The 16527-nt window shown below is 61.0% G+C and overlaps 4 protein-coding genes across 4 annotated transcripts; all 4 read right to left on the bottom strand.

Annotated features, from left to right (window-relative positions):
- Positions 1-772: 772 nt before the first annotated feature.
- Positions 773-1478, bottom strand: PLICBS_001498 (uncharacterized protein; the record flags this gene model as incomplete). The annotated part of the gene is made up of 2 exons (XM_018317426.2): positions 773-881; positions 964-1478. The coding sequence occupies 2 exons, from the start codon at positions 1476-1478 to the stop codon at positions 773-775; spliced, it is 624 nt and encodes a 207-aa protein (XP_018182951.1).
- A 1681-nt stretch (positions 1479-3159) lies between these two features.
- PLICBS_001497 (uncharacterized protein) lies at positions 3160-3691 on the bottom strand (the record flags this gene model as incomplete). Its single annotated transcript, XM_065599839.1, has 2 exons — positions 3160-3338; positions 3439-3691. 2 exons carry the CDS (start codon positions 3689-3691, stop codon positions 3160-3162), a joined length of 432 nt encoding a protein of 143 aa, XP_065455911.1.
- A 735-nt stretch (positions 3692-4426) lies between these two features.
- On the bottom strand, positions 4427-5198 carry PLICBS_001496 (uncharacterized protein; the record flags this gene model as incomplete). The annotated part of the gene is made up of 2 exons (XM_018317428.2): positions 4427-4997; positions 5086-5198. 2 exons carry the CDS (start codon positions 5196-5198, stop codon positions 4427-4429), a joined length of 684 nt encoding a protein of 227 aa, XP_018182953.1.
- Positions 5199-11904: 6706 nt separating this feature from the next.
- PLICBS_001495 (uncharacterized protein) lies at positions 11905-13262 on the bottom strand (the record flags this gene model as incomplete). The annotated part of the gene is made up of 2 exons (XM_018317430.2): positions 11905-12024; positions 12090-13262. The coding sequence occupies 2 exons, from the start codon at positions 13260-13262 to the stop codon at positions 11905-11907; spliced, it is 1293 nt and encodes a 430-aa protein (XP_018182955.1).
- Between the last annotated feature and the right edge of the window lie 3265 nt (positions 13263-16527).

Genomic DNA, 16527 nt, shown 5'->3' with positions numbered 1-16527 from the left:
TCAATGCCACGCTGGTGCCGTCGCTTCATGCACCAACGGCGTGGACTCCCTGTAGCCCACGCGAGGTTCTGGAAAAGTGGCCTCACTGACGGTAGGTAGTCGTACCCCGCCTGACTCACCATCTCTGGTGTCTCTGCACATGAGTCTGTGGCATGGTAGAGCGAAATTGAGAGGTGAAAGATGTGATTGATGGGTTATGCGGCTTACACGATGAGAAGGCACCTCGAAAGAGGCACTCACTCGGTCGTCATTCGTGTGGTTGGATGCTGATTCAGCAACGTTGGCGGAGCTCTCGGGCCGGGTACTGGGGGGCGGGCAAGGCGGGTTGCCGGTCGTGGGTGGCCCCGCGCTAGTGCCTGTCGCTGAGCAGATAAGAGCAAGTTTCCCGCCTTCCAGGTACCTGTACCCGCGGTACCTCACCTCGCGTGTCCCTGGTGGAGGAAGCGACAGCGACAGCAGCCCGAACGATCCATCAAGCTGGCTTCATCCGGCGACAAGAGGCACGTGCGACATTCCAACAAGGCACCAGCAGAAGAGACAGAAAAATGCTTCTAATAGTATTCCATATTGCGATACAGTACCTACTACCCGGTAGATAGACTCGCCGCGCCGCAATTGCCTGCCGTTCCTTGTATGATGATGCCCGATTGCAACTGATTGCCCTGAACGCCTGCTAGATAGTGTAAGAATGTGTGGGAAAAGACCGCTTGGTGTATACCGAACGCGATGCTGCTTGCTGCTGTCGCCGAGGGAAGAAAGACGTTTAAGTCCTCTAGTGCTCGCCCACGCCGCTGTAGCGACCGACGGCGAGGCTGCCGATGAAGACGCCCGCAAGGACGGACATGAAGTAGCCGACATTCATGGTCATGACGGCCAACATGCTGTATCCGAGTCAGTCAGCTACTTCGGCTCCGACAAACACAGGAACAGAACGGGAGAGAAGACGGGGGAGCAACAACGCACAGCAGGTATCCGACGCCCACAATGACCGTGTCCATGACAGCGCGGACAGGGTCGACGCTGAACCGCCACGGGCGCGCGACGTGGCCCCTCCGCTCCACGACGCAGACCGACTCCTCGACGCCGTTGACCGACAGCGCGACGTGCTGCTTGGCGTCCGGGTCGCGCGAGAGCGCCTCCGCGAGCGACGCCTTGCCGGGGGCGGCGACGTAGCGGCGGCCGAGGTCGCGGTCCAGCCAGCGGGCCTCCTGGAGGGCGCGCGCCGCGAGCAGCAGGCGGGCCACGACGGCGAGCACCACGAGGAAGATGCAGGTGCCGGCGTAGGCGCCCGCGCTGCCGGGCGTCCACGCGCTCGAGTAGAGCGGCGTGGCCGTCTGCGTCTGGAAGACCATGGCCATCATCATGGAGCCCATGGAGCCGTCGTGGCCGCCCGACGTGGACGAGTTGCCCATGTCGCCCATGCCGTCCATGCTGTGGCCCTCGTGGCGGGGGAACGACGGTGACGAGGACGATGCCATTGTTGCTGGTGTTGGTGCTGTGCTGTGCTGTGTGTGTATGCTCGTATGCGACTGTGCGGTGTGCCGTTTGAAGAAGCGGTGCGTTCGCTACCTATCCGTCCAAAAAGAGATGGAAAGTAGTGGTTGCTTTCTGTTGTTTGTTGTCGTATTGCTCGCGCTGGTCTTCAATGTCTCGTTGTCGATTCCTCAGCCAGACTGAATCCGCATCTGGTGGGCGCCCGCTCGCAGATATAAATGGAATCTCTCGTCTGCTTCTCCGCCGCTGCTGAGACACACACGCACGAGGAACAATGGTGCGCTTGTTTCCTCCGCACCCGCCAGTGTCTGAGCCAAGCACGGAAGACTGAAAAATGCGAAACGGGCTCACGAAACCGAAAAAAAAAAAGACCCAGGGGGCGATTCGGTGGTCAAATTGTTGGCGGGACTGCTGATGATGCGACAATACCGTCTTGGCTGGAGGGAGGGGAGGAGGGGCGGGCGAGCGGCCCTGGTGGCCCTTTTTGTTTCAACTGTTGGCGGTGCTTCGGTCGTGATGCTTGACAGTACGTTCTTTACTTGCTCGTCAAGGTGGGGAGGCCCCGGACCCCATTCAGCTTCCCCTAACACCCGCACACGGAATCTGTATGGTGCGCTGTTAGTGAGGCGAAGGGTGAGACCCGCGCGCCCCGGCTTTGGGTGGACGGGAGGCGGCGTACCGGTACCTGCCTGAGGTACTGTACCTACCTCCCTGCCTTGCCCTGCCTGTCTGCAGCGCTGACCTGCGTGTAAGCCGTGCTGCCTCAGTCAGTCAGCACTGCAGAACTTGACGGCAACCTTTCAACCAACAATGAACTAACGTTCACTTGCAATCAAATCCCAGCACCGGCTCGTCTCACTCCCGTGAAACACGCTCGCCGTCTCGACGTCCCCTCCCCCCCGGGGGGAGAGCGAGCCATATAGAGCACGTTTGCAACGGCCGGCCCTTAGTTCAGGTCAGGTCAGGGCATTCCCTCCTCCTCCTCCTCGTCAATCCCACGGCCACGACATCCCGAGTACCTACGCCGCGCTCGCTCCCGATCTTGACCGGGGGCCAACGACACGTCGTCAGCCATCCCCAGATCTCGCAGCCGTCGACTGCCAAAAGTCCCCCTCCCCCCTCCCCTCTGCGCAAGTTGCCTGTCTTCCCGCGCTCGGCTCGTCGCCGCTCCGGACGCCATCCCGTCGACCAGCCGGTCAGACCGCAGGCACATCACAGGGTATGGTAGCAGCCGCAGCCGGCAGCAAAGAGAAAGGGCTGGGTGGGTGTTGAGCCAAGGTGTGGCGCTGTGTGATCTACCCAGAACGTGCGGCAAGCCTCGCGAGACCCTGGCCTGACACGGCCAAGAGGAAAACTAACTCACGGCGCTGGGCAGGGGACACCGTCTTAATTTCCACGCAACCTCGATGGCAATGGCGAGACCGAATCGACGGCACTTGGGTCGCGGACTTATTGCAGATACGAGCAACTATGCGATTCATTCGCGACGACTTCGCCCGGCTACGGTATGAGGGCGCTCCCGCTACGTTCTCGGCTAAATTACTTGCTGGCTTGTCCAAGCCTGCATGCGAGACAATGCCGACAACATCTCCCAGCAAAACTGCGTCTGTTAGTAGTAGTACTCCCCGGTCGCACGCAGCCCTCCCTCCCTCTATCTCACACGAATCACACTCGTGTAGAATTGGACCTCCCCTGGCAGCCCGAACCCGGGTCCTTCATGTGCTGCGCTAGGTGCGCAGAAACCGCCGCCGAAGCCTCCGCCTTCTGCGTCGAGTTGGCCGGCAGCTCCGACAGGCGATAGCACATGACACCCAGCGTGATGCTCACGTCTGCTGCAAGCTTACCTGCGTCGCCACTCTCCGTCAGCATGCTGTCTGGCCAAGGAAAGAAGGGAGGAAGGTGGAAAGGGGACGGCGACGCTCCAACGCGTTGCCGTTCACATACACCAGTTGGTCTTGTCGCAGCGCTCCTCGGCGCAGCCCTCCATGCCGGAACCCATCTTGCCGATGCTGCCGCAGAGGCAGGTGATGTTGTTTGCCGCCGCGCAGGACGTCGCGGCGACGCCCGGGGCCCAGCACGACCAGCCGCAGTCGGGCATGTGGTCGAGGACCTTGGCGACTGTCGGCTCGTAGAGGATGCCTCGGGACGCTATCGCTCCGGGGATGAGCGCGAGGAGGGAGCTCGTCTGGGGCTTCATTTCTGCGTGGCTGCCGTATGCGTGGTGAGCTGGTCCGTAGAGAGGGCAGTAAAGGTTGGCTGGACAGCTCCTCGCGTAACATATATACTTTCCGGGAGGGTCCCCGCCGTCGAACGTGAATCATGGAAAAACGATGGTCGAGTCCATCTCATGGAGGACTGGCGAGAATTGCAACAGTAGACCAGTGCGATGCTGCAATGTTGGGGCAGGCATCCATCCCACACGGCGCGTAACTTACGGCCGCGTCTGCCGCAACATGTTCCTTGGGTGCAATAGTCGCGTCAACATGGTAATGTCAAGTTGGTGCTGCAGAGGCAAACGTTTCCGTCTCCGTTTGCACCGCGCTGCTTCATGTTAACGCGCCTTTCCTTTGAGATACTCACCAACCACACGATGCACAGACATGGCACGTCAAGAGTAATAACCTCGTCTGCTGTATTTCATGTCAGCCCGTAATCTTCCAAGCTAGCAAAGTTGTCGACATGATTCCTCTCTGAATACAGCAGCGAGATGAACTCAAGGGGGGCGGAAGGGGGACTTATGGGTGGAGGGTGAGAACCATAACCAGACGCAACAAACCCAGCGCGACAGAACTAAACCTCTCCGGCCAGACCATCATCGGCAAGGACAACAATCAAGGGCAAAACAATTAGCAATCGAGAACTCCCACCGTCATTACCTCACTCCCCTCCAGCCTTCCTCCATCCGCAAACCAAAAAAGAATCGCGGGTCACCTTATTCGATAACCTCCTTGTTCTTGAGCATGTCCCAGGTGGGCTTCGGCCGGATCGAAAGCTCGACGCTCTCGAAGCGTCCCTCGGCCGCCTTGCGGGCGGCGTACAGGCGGGCCGTGTCCTCGACGTCGCGCCAGTCGGAAACGGCGGTGCCGATGGAGAGAAGCGCGCCGGAGCGGCCGTTGACCTCGAGCTGCTCACGCGAGTCGGCGTGGAGGCGCTCGAAAACGTCGGCGACCCAGGTGCGGCAGCGGAAGCCGTCGGAGCTGCACGAAGGGCGGTAGTTGTGGTCGAGGACGCCGCTGGCGGCAGAGTGCTGGACGGGCGCCGACGCGGACGCGATGCCGGTGAGCGTGGTAGAGCGGATGAGAGTGCGGAGGCGGCCCTCGTTCTCGACCTTGGCGATCAGCACGCGCACGAGCAGGTTGGCCGAGACGCGGGGGTCGGGGAGCGGCTGCTCCTCGTAGATCCAAGCCGAGCCAGGAGGATTCTTGACATGGAAGCGGGTGCCCTCGGCGGGATGGCCGTCCTTTTCTTCGACCTTGGGCGACATAATCAGGGCCCAGTGGTAGCTGCATGCCCAAGGCATAGTCGGTCAGCAACAGATCGATTGAAACTCATGAGAAGGAACCAGAGGTGTTAGAGAAAAGAAACACATACCGGCGCTCTTCATTGCCAACGACGCCGCTCGGGTAAAGAGCCACGTAGAGGCGCTTCTTGTTGCTCTTCTTGCAACCGAGTCCGGCCACGGGGAGACATCCGGCAGGAGCCATGTCGTCGACGTAGTCGTTTTTTCGTTTGCGTTTGCGTTTGCGTTTGTTGTCGTCGCCGTGGGCGTTTGCTTCGCACTGTAGAAACAGGGGCTGAGGAACCCGCTGCAAACGCGCAAGGGCGTGGGATACTCACTGGTAACGACAAGAGATACCAGGCCTAGGGCCTTGTTGCTTAGCGTTGTGCAGATGGTTGAGCGTTGGTGTTGGTGTGCGTGGATGCGCGAATGCAGCTTGCCTGACGCGAGCGGGGAGAGACGTGAGAGAACGGGAGAGGTTGTTTGAGAGAGGTTGAGTGAACAGGGCACCGGCCGCAGCGACGAGTTTATATACGGCGGCTGTGAGCTGTGAATGGCTAGTGTTGTCATGGCCAGACAGGACCAGCTGGCAGCCAGCTGCGCGGCCTGCCGGCTTGTGCCATGCCCTGCGACCCTTGGCTCTGCGCGGGAGCTGTTCAGTGCCTGTTGCTTAGGGGACACGGGCCCGCGTTCAGGAGCTGAGCCGGCCGCAGGAGAGGGCATTCCCCTGAGCGCGACGCGAGGCCTCTGCCAGCGAGCGGTATACCTGGCGGCTTCTCCATGGCCGTCTCGACGCAGTCTGGCTGGACGTGTTGGGCATTTCGGAGACCTTGGTTGGCGGCTTGGACGATGGTCCTGTGAGTGGTTGTCTCTGCCCATCAGTCAAGCCGTCACGATCCGGTGGCACTCTCGCCTCGACGGATTGCCTGCGTTCCCATCCAGCTCCGCAAGCCCTCTACCATGCCTAGCCTTCGCACTCGCGAGGGAGACGGTCCCGCACAGTTATCACGGCCGCTCTGCAAAAGGGGCGTCGTGTCCAGCTCAGAATTCCACCTCTACGAAGCTCAACGGCCCGACGCCGTCCTGCACGCGGCCCTTGTCAGTCGATTGACCGATGAGATGGCAAGGGCAGTAACCACGCCAAGACGCCAGAAGCAAGGCCACGGCAAGACGAAAAAGTATCGTGGGTATAGCAAGACAGCCATCATCGAAGCACAAGATACCGTCACTGTGCCCGTGCTTCACCGATTCCGTCATTGTCCACTGGCGCATCTCGAGCATCGCCTTCGGACCGTACGGGCGCAAACCAATTCGGCCGACTGTGTGGCATCAGGTTCGGCTTAGCCACGCCTGTCGTGACCATGATAGACCGAGGGGTGGGCAAATTTCAAAGGGCAGATGCGCTGACCTGCATGGTCGCCCAGGCCGCCTCGTTGTCCAGATATGGGGCAGAAAAACATGGCAACCCCGAGATTCCGTCTTGCAGCGCCGAGCATTGCACGATGCGCCCTTGTGCCTGCTTGAACCTAATCCGCCGTTGCGCGTCAAAAGGGTGCACACATGGTGGTCACGATTTCGTTCACATGCACCCACAGCCTCCCTTCAACGAGCTCTAGACTTCAAGGATCACGATTCAGCGCCCAGCAGGTGCAGTGCATGATGCTGACATGGACCTTAACTCACGGCCTCTGGCCAACTCGTTCCATACTCACCTCGATGATCGGCAAGCATCAAGCGATGGCCGCGCCCTTGGGATGCCCCTTGACGGCACCGACTACAACCAGTCCTGGACATGCTCCGTCAGCGACATCTTGTCTTGCCTGCCTCCGCCAGGAGGCTTCGCAGAGCCGACAGATAGACGACAAAAATAGAATGTGTAAGAGGTCGCCAGGGTTCGTTGGGGCCTGCTGTTGTGTAACCTCTCTCGGCGTACTTTGTAAGCCCCGTCCCGCAGCGCAGTTGCCCGAGACGCCGAGGAAGGACAACAGACAATGCCGGGTCCATTCGATCAAGCCTCAAGCAGACATCAACTTGTCCTCATCGGATAGCGAGACTCCCGGGGTCGCCTAGACTAAGGCATTCACGAGCAAACGTTCGCGCCGAGAGTCGCGTTATGCACTCGCCCGCGAGGATCCATCATTGCCTCTGTTTGTGCTGGGGTGTCCTGGGTCGATCGCTTGCTGCTCCGCTTCTTTTACCTAGGTTTAGGCTGGACTGGCGGATTCTGCTTTGGTGTCTCAACTATATCTCCCCAGGCGAACATGGCCAGCGCTTCGTCGCAAGTCGTCGTAGCGCTTGCGCAGCCGGAAAAGCCCAGACTGAAAAAGCAAAGACAAGGGTCGCCGGCCGGCCCGTCCACACGGGATGCGAGTATCCGCGCGAGAGCCTAATTCGACGACGCGAGGACCCCGAGCCCCAACCCCGTCTCCGCACAGTTCTGCACTGGGTGGGAGGCCATTTGTCCCACGTCAACTGCATGTTGGCCCGGTGCAGAAGGGAGGCTGGCCCGATGGAGACGTCCGAGCCGGGGGTCGCATGAAGAGAGAGAGAGCAAAAGAGGGGGGGGGGGGGGGGGTGCTGCTTCCCACCGTCTCGAACTGGGTCGCACTGGTTGGAGTAGGGGGTGAGCAAGTTGTCCTGGGTAGTTTGAGGGCTCTTCGAGTGTGTACGCTGTACTTGGTAGCCCGTGAGCATGCGAGGACGCGCTGGTGTTAGCATCGCGACACGCACAAACACACTCACGTCGGAACCGGAGCTGCCCAGACGCACCGAGTCGAATCCGAACCTGTTTGGGCCTCACCGGTCGCTGCCGTTGCTGCAGGTACGGAACGCCCCAGGGGAAAGGAGGGGCCGGTGGCTGCCGCTCTGCCGGGCTTCCGTATCGCCGTGGGCATCGCGAATCTATAACACGAGGATGCATCCGCCCCTGACGTCGCGTCCCGCACCTCCGTCAGATCTCGCGGGCAGATGAGTTCATGCCGAGGAGGGGGGCAATCACCGTAGGGCGACATTGCACAAGGAAGATGAAGAATGCTGCGCGCCGGGGTGTGATGTTGGTGGTGGTGGTGGTGCCATGCCGGGGTGTAATATTGGGTCCATGGCTGGGAAGGCCCACGTCGCACCAAGAAGCATCCATTCCTTCGTCCAGTTTGCTTCGTACGACGGACACTGCGGGCGACAGTGAGAGAGTGCACGGTGCCGACTCCGGACGGACAGACGCGCGCACAGGTCTCTCGCGCAAAGTCCAAGTCAGGGGTCACGGCGTCGGAAGCCCGTGCCGAGGCGAGGCGCCGTGTGGCCCGCTGCACCGCATCGACGCGGGAAAGCGTGTTGGTTCCTTTGGACCAACGTCCGGGCCGAAGGCGTGTTGTGTCCGTGTATGCGTATGTATCGGTCTGTGTGTCTGGTCGGGCGCACAAAGAGTCGACGTATGTCCTTGGTATGTGTCTATGTGCCTGGGCATGCATGTATGTGCGCACGACGTCGCGGGCAGCGCATGTCTCGAAATGCTTCCGAGTCGTTAAGCGAGTCCGCATGCGCATACGAGGAAAGCAAATGGCAAAGATATTGTTAGAAGCAGAGCCCCTCTCGACCCCGGCTCGCCAAGGGCGTGCGCCATCATTTCTCGTGTTTGCTACTCCTGCTGTTAGTCGCAAGATATCGTCAGTCAACCCCTGTCAATCCGTCGGTGCCGAACCGAGACCCAGGCCAGCGTGTGGACGAAGCGACGCAGCTGGCCTCGAACACAGCCGAGACCGACGGAGCAATCAGATGGACCTGTACGGAGAGGAGAACAGGGCGGGCGACAGGCGACGGACTGGGTAGGGGTTTCGTGGACGGCGCAGCCAGACCAGCAGCCAGCCGACCAGGCGGCCAGCCAGCCACGGACAGAATTGGAACCCAGAGAAGCGCTCGCAAACACTTTGACGGGCGCGTTGGATGGCAAGGAGTGCAGGTTTGACGGGCAAACAAGCTGATGGGCTGACAGACGGAGGGATTGACGACGGACAAGGGGGCCCGGATGGAGGCGCAGGTGCAAAGAGACGGGAGACCGACCAAGCAATGCAAGATGCAGCAACAAAGCTTGCGCGGTGAACCGTGACGAACGAGCCCCGACAAGGTCAAGTCGTGAAGTTTGCGACTTGCGTGCGTGCGAGACGGTAGAATGTAGGTACGATGTAAGTACATACTCCAAAGTACGTTCTTCGTACAATGTACCTGCCCTAAGTTATTTGCCGAGACCGACATCACTGGGCAATTACCTTGCTTCGAGTATAACCTGGAATGTACCTTTCGAGTCGCTACTTCCCCCGACGATTGCTGGCTGCAACAGCAACTGCGACCGGAGGGCCAAGGCCAACAGCGCTCATGTTTATCCTCAGGCATTCATTCATTCATCCATCCACCCAAGGAGCAGACAGAGGTGAGGGAGTTTCTCTTCCGCTGAACGAACCACGGCTTCCATCGGCCATCTTTTTAGGTGCCCACGGACGTCTGCGGCACTCGACTTATCCATCTATGCTTTCTACTAGCACCAAGGCATGCAGGCGATTAGAAGGTACGGGAAGACCTCTAGGTGACCGACCGTCATGCAGCATCACCAAGTCAAACGCCGGCCATCGACATCGACGCGCCTCCATCAAATGCACCGCGGCCATGTCGAGGGCGGGTGCGGGTGCATCGCCCCTTGGCTGGTAAGAGCAGCCATGGAATCAGCCATCAAACCACCAGTCTCCACAACCGAATCATCACCATCTCTCGCACTCTTCATCTCTTGCGACATTGATATCGCCGTCGCCGTCGCCGTCGCCGTCGTCATCGTCGTCCTCGTCGTCATCGCAGCCGTTGTCGCAATTTGTCGTCGTCCATCTGCGTGCCGCCGACCTCGCATCCGCCTTCCCCCCCACCTGAACCAGAGTCGCAGGTCGTGCCGCCGCCGCCGTCGCCGCCGCAGCCGCCCGCCCGCCAGCCGCAAACAAGCCAACGCCATGCCAGGCCATGCCATCCCACATGTCAGAAAACCCTCCATCCTCCCGCAATTCAAGCTTTCTTGGCCGCTACGTCCTGGGTGTGGCCACCTTCCTTATCCACCCCCCCGGCTCGTCCTTTCTGTACGCCCCCCACAATCAAGCACACCCAAAGACACGGGCGCCAGGGCGCCCGCGCAACTCACGCACACACACACAAACACAACACGCCCCCCCCCCCCCCCCCCCCCCGAAATCTTCAATGTAACCCCAACAAAAGCCACCCCGCCAGCCAACCAGCCAGACGGAAACTGGACCCTCTCCGACTGGCACCAGAGCTCCCCCGAGCTTGCGACCGCATGCATCAGCAAAGTCCTGCCTATGGAGGCGGCCGCGGGAGAGGAAGCTCGGGCAAACGACTTGTCAGCGCGGACAAGCAATGCACATCACAGCACGGCGCCGCACAGCGCCGCACGCAACGAGCACAGTCCACAATCCCAACCGTCAATCCACCTTTGCACGGTTATACGTGCATCTTGCCTAATACTTCGTAAGCGTCAAGGTTCGCGACTGTAGGAATCTGTCCTCCCCGCCCACGACCTCCCTCCATCTACGAGAACACCCGACACTACTAATTGCAGGCCAGGTAATACCTATCTGCAGTCTACCGCGATTACTTCGCACCGCCGCGACCGGCCTGAACCCACATGGATTTTCGTGGATCGGACGGCATCTCGAGCTGTCGGATCGACACACTCACAAGATAGAGTCGCAGCGCACGCCGACTGAAGGGGCCGTGCGGGACCCCAAAATCAAGCTCACCATTAGCGCCCACCCCCGTCCTTCCCCACGCGTTGCAGCAGCCACGTCCAAACCAAGCGCCACGATCGTGCATCTTGGCCGCCGCGCTGCTGGCACCTCCGCGCCCTCTGCATCGCCTGCCCGATCCTGAACAACAACATGAAAGGCAATGGCTGACCCGCCCGAGATGCGTAGTCGAGGCTAGCCGAACTGACGATCCGTCCGGTTCGCTTGCCGTCGCCGACGCCGTGCCCGTCCGTCTCACTTCCAGAACCCGCCGCCGATGATGAGACGTCGACCTTTATTAGACGCACTGGCAGCTTCTGGCCGTCATCGACCGCATCCGTCGCGTGCTCAGGTGTCTGTCGACGTCGTCGCATTCTTGGCTGCGTACCTCTACCGTGCTGCAATTTCAACCCGATTACCTTGTACCCTGCATGCACTTCTACCCGGTGCAGCGCACAGTGCCGTGCACTTGCTTTGCCGTAGCTACGCTACGCTCACGCTCGCCGTTCACTTCACTGCTTTTCGCGCGGCCTGCAACGACGCCAAAGCCATGTCCAGGACCTGCCGCTGCATTCGCCCCCTCCCCGGGCCAAAACTAGTACATCGTAGCTTCTACACAGAATACAGCGTGCTTCGCCGTCGGGCCGTGGCGCCAACCGAGCGCCACCTCTCGTCCGACCCGGAGCCCTGCGCATCAAACCAAAAAGCAAATCACATGCGTCGACTGACCCTGACGTTCCCCCGTCGCGGCTGCGTGCTACCCCCCGGCTGCGTTTCTCTCGGTGGTATCGAAACCCGTCCAGCCCCAACCGTAGCCGATGCTCCTTGCCACTTGGTCTCGCCAGACCCCGGAATGCCTCGTCAACCATCACACGTAGAACAAACAAGACGCTCCTAAACACCCCCCTCCCCTAAACACAAAGAGATGGGAAGGGAGGGAGGGAAATTCACGCCGTTCACCTGGTACGCCAATCTCCTGATAAACCAATCCCCCGAGTCCCAGTTCGCCGGAGCTGTCCCAAACGTCATCCATGATCATTGCCATATGCAGGCGGCCCGCCACGCTTCCAATTGTGCGGTCCTGTCGGTCCCGTACACATGCCTCTGTCTCTCTCGCCGCGTACCTCCCTAGGAGCTTCACACCTCCTTTCCCACCGGAGATCGATCGTCGTCGTCTACGCTTCGGTCCGCGTCCATTCTGTCGCCGCTCGCGTTTTCGTTGGATTTGGTCTCGCAGCCCTTGACCAGTCGATGCCTCTGTTGCCCCAGAACGGTTAGATGGTGAACCCAAAGTGAGCAACGGACAGGTGGCTAGAACAAACCTTGAGGGCGTCCTTGCGGGAGAAGCTCTTGCTGCAGTAGTTGCAGGGGAACGGCTTCACCGCCAAGTGAATCCTCTTGTGCCGCTTCAGGTCGTGGTTCCGGCTGAAAGACTGCGTGCACTGGTCGCACTTGAACGGCCGCTCGGACTGGGCCTGCGGCTGGCTGTGGTGGCCGTACATCATGGGATGCGCTCCGTAGCCCGCCGGCATCCCCATGGCTGGAATCACCGACATCTGGCCGCCGGGCTGGTGAATGTTGGACATGACGGGGCCGTTCATGGACGGGGGCATGTGCTGATAGCCGTAGGGCGTCCTGCCATACGACGCCGGGGGCGGCGCCATGCTGTGATGCGGGCCGGAGATGGAACCCATGCGCGAGCCGACCGAGCTCGTCGGCGAGGTGCCGTGCGGCGCGTACGAGGGAAAGCTCGACTGTTGGGGCGTCGACGAGGCGGCGTAGTAGCTCGACGTGCTCGGCGGGCGCGAGTACGAATAGGGGTCGACGGCGGCCGGGGCGCCAGATGCGGCGGGAGGCTGCGTCGAACTGTGCGCCGCCATCATGGCGTTGCTCTGAGGCCCGCCCTGGCCCGGTGAGAGGTTGTGGTGGCTCTCCTGCCCACCACCGCCGCCACCACCTCCACCAGGTATTGGCGTGCTAAACGTCTGGTGCACGCCGTCGTAGGGCGGCGCGGGGAGCTCCTCTCCGCCCGTCGCGGGAGACTGGGAGCTGCGTTGGGCGCCGTAGCTCAGGCCTTGCGGCTGCCCGTACAGCGAGGCGCGCCCGCCATACGGGGACTGGCTGAGTGGCTGCTGGCCTTGCTGCTGCTGCGAGGCGGAGCTTACGCTGTATGACGAGTTGCCCGGCGTGGGCCAGCTGCCCTGGGAGTGACCATACGTGTACTGGAGGTTGCTCGAGTGAGCGTGGGAACCTTGCGAGCTGCCAGTATTGACGCTCGACAGACCCGGGCTCAGGCCGTCGCTGGCTCCTGGAGAAGATGATGTCAGAGAGCCGCCAGACGTGAAACCAAACGGGGACTGGGGGCGAAAGGGGTCACGGTCAGAGAAGAGGCGGGCCATACGGGGAACATCTGACGTCTGCGTCGGCGGTGGCAGAGAGAACGTGGGCAGCGCACCCGCGGCGGGGCGACGCGATGAAAAGCTCGTCATGTCCATAACGTCCGGGTTGATACGGAGCAGATCGAGAGGCTACTTTTCCCGCTGCAGAGAAAGGGGGGGCGTCGCTAGCCGGACGAAGAGCGTGCTTTGTGCCCGGTTGCTCGTCTACGAAGTAGACGGGAACAAGAAGGAACCGGTGACGGCCTGCGCTCCGAGTCGTCGCGTTGACGAGACTGGGCCTTTCGAGAGGCAGGAGCAAGTTCGGCGCCTGGAGAGGAGAAGGGCTAGCTCGATGCTGTGTAGCACTGGCTGGGGGATGGCTGCTGTTTTGGTCGAGGAGCCGGCCGGGGGAGTGGAGGGGAGACAAGAGCAGACAGAGAGGTGGAAGGGGTCGCTCAGTCGGTCCTTGTCACCTCTGGGATCTGAGGCGTTGCTGAGTGGTTGATAACAGCGGCGTGCCCCAGTTCGCGGTGCACCCTTGCCCTGACTGTGCCTTCTGTCACTTTCGTGCTGCACGGGTCTCGCGCTCCAGACGAGCTGAGCAGGAGGTTTCCAAGGATGCTGACGCCAGCGGCAGGTAGGAACCGTCCGAGATGACGGTGAAGGAAGTTGGCGTTGGTGTCGCGGAAAGGTGGTCGCGACGCCGAAGGGGAATAAAAAAAAATATCCCGTGGACCGTGAAGTCTAAGAAGAAAAGGGGAAGGATGGGAGAAAATCGACCAAGCCGTTCGCGGCTGGGTTTTTGGCGGCCGGGCTTGCGTATGGAGGCGTGCAGGCGGCGAGCGTTGTGGCTGCTGCAAAGTAGATGGGTTGCGGATGAAGCCCTTTCCGGGAACGGCGTATGGGCAGAATTTTGGTCGCAGTGGTGTCGCTTCTGGCTCCGAGGACCACAGAACCCGGGGCAAAGAGGGTTGAAGTAGTAGAGGAGGACGGAAGAGGAGGAAGAGGAGGAAGAGGATGGAATGGATTGAATGAATCAATCAAATCCAAAAAGGTAGAAGGACGTGGGCGTGCGGGAGGGAAAAGGCAGCCCAGACTCTCGGGATGCCTTTCAACCTCTGACTGGCCCAGAGTTTGTCTCGACACACAGCGCAGGCGATCGTTCGCGGCGGCCGGCTAATGGGTTAGATGGTACAATAGTGTACCTGTCGGGCTGGCCGCAGGACCAAAGTCTTTCGTCCAAAGCTTAAATACAACACCCTTTGCGGCCGCATTCACCTTGTGTCGAAGACACCACCTCTGGCGCAGCTGATGCCCAAGCTGAATCGGCACAGTGCCCGCCTGCTGGAGCCTGCCGGAGTCGTCGTCGCCTCTCCTCGTCGTCGGCCTTGGTTTGCTGGCCGGACTGTCGCGCTGTCGCCGAAGGGACCGATGCGAACGTGAGTCAGGCGTCGCGCACGACGAAGTGTGAACGGCGGTTGATAAGGTTTGCAGCTGCCCGCCTGGTGCTGTGACAGCTGGGGGTTCCGCGCCAGGGCAGTATGCTTCTGGTGTCGTCTCGTCTGTCCTTGTGTCTTGCCTCTGCGCGTCTGGCTCGCTGGCGTCCGCGCTGTCCAAGACGGCTGTCTGACGAGGGGGCCACCGGATGCGTTATGGGTGCGGGAGTGCGTGCGTGCGAAGGCCTCTCGACATGTCGACTGACAAAGAGCAACACGCAATGTATATATCTTGTCCCCGTCACTTCCCACTTTTCGTGGCCCTCCGGGGGTCCTTGTCTCTGTCCCCTTGGGGTACGACAATCCACGGCTAGCCTGCGCGCGACTTGGCAGCAAGTCAAGGTCAAGCTCTGCTCAACACTCGCTGCCGCTGCCGGGGGTGCAGCGTGCCCTTTGAGTTTAGCGTCCTGGACGGGGCATGGCAGCCAGGCAGGCAAGGCAAGGCAGGCCGGGCATGGGCTTGCGACGGCATCGCTTGGTGCGTGCGTGTGTGGGCTGTTGCTTGTCTGGCTGTTCTGGCCGTCGTCCGTCATTGCTGCCATCCTGTTCGCCAAAGGTAGACCAGCCTGCTCCCCGAGGTACTCGTACACCGTGCGCGGCCGGCTCGAGTGCCCGTTTGCGTGTACAGTGCACCATCCGGCTCGAGGGCCTCGACATCCATCGCCCTCTGGCCACCCATCCATGACAGCCCGCGCGGCCGGACTAGCAGCTACAACAAGCTACTAGCTCGGAAGGGCTGAAGAGGACCCAGCGATGGGGCGACTTGACCGGACCAGGGGTGTGGGTGTGTCTGTTGGCTCCAGGCCTGGAACCAGAAGCTGGGACGACCGACGCCGGGCCCTTGTGCTGGGGATGGGATGGCATGACTGGGGGCCTGGATTGGACTGCCTCTGCCTGTCAGAAGGCGTGCCACTCTGCAGGCACGAGAAAGAGAAGCGCCAGAATGCCTTCAGATGCGAGCCTCCACCTCGTCGACCCTCGTGCTTGCCTTTGCCCTTCCTTGGGGCGCTGTCTGACGGCTTCCTGCTCTTCAGCTCCTCTCTCTTTCTTGTCTCCTCTGTGCCGTGCCATCCCCTCCCCCCCGGAAGAAGCACACAAGCACGAACGCTCGCACGCACCACAACGGCGGCACCCTCCACAAGTCGTGGACCTCTCGAGTCTCGACGGGGGCCCAAGGGGTGTGTGGGCTCACTGGGCTCCTTGGGAAAAAGGGGGGGCGTCAACAAAAAGACGGGGGTGGATGGGTGGATGGATGTCGTTTTTAGCCCGGGGTGTGTGGAGCTGCGTGCGTGCGTTTCCTCTGCTGGGTCCGTTCTGGGTGGTGGTTGGAATCAGCGATGGGCGAGGGCACTCACTGACAGGCGCATGGGCAGAGAGCGGCGCGTGCTTTGCGCTCCCTGGCCCGCGATTGCAGGATCCTGCTGGCCCTGCCGCTGAGATTTCGAGATGCGCGGACGGTGGGGAGGAATGCGTCGCTGCGCGCGCAAATGTCTTCCCTTTGCTTTGCAGCGACGACGCAACCATCTCGCACCCACCCCCCCCCCCCCCCCCCCCCCCCCCCCCTACTTCGCACATACGCTTGCCTTGCCCTGCCGCGCAAGCACGATGCTCTTGTTGGCCCTGTTGTCCTCGGACAGCTCATCGACTTAGTCGTGGGCCCTGTGCCAGGGGTGGCCACAGATGAACCAGTCGAGGCATTGCTAGTTCGTGCGTCTGCCGTAGTCCGTTTGAATTGCTGCAAGTCCTTGATACACCGGATGGCTCACGGATCTTTCTGTTCGTCCCTGCCATGTTGTTGCAAGGGGCGGCGGCAAACTCTCGCGTTTGTGACACTGCAACAACGCGAAATGCGGCCAGGATTTGTCCGGGGCCAGCCTGTTGCACCG

Source organism: Purpureocillium lilacinum (genome assembly GCF_023168085.1).
Source record: "Purpureocillium lilacinum CBS 284.36 DNA, scaffold_1, whole genome shotgun sequence".
In the NCBI taxonomy this organism is placed as follows: Eukaryota; Fungi; Ascomycota; class Sordariomycetes; order Hypocreales; family Ophiocordycipitaceae; genus Purpureocillium; species Purpureocillium lilacinum.
Note: the sequence above shows the minus strand (reverse complement) of the source record. Positions and strands in the feature narration are given on the sequence as shown.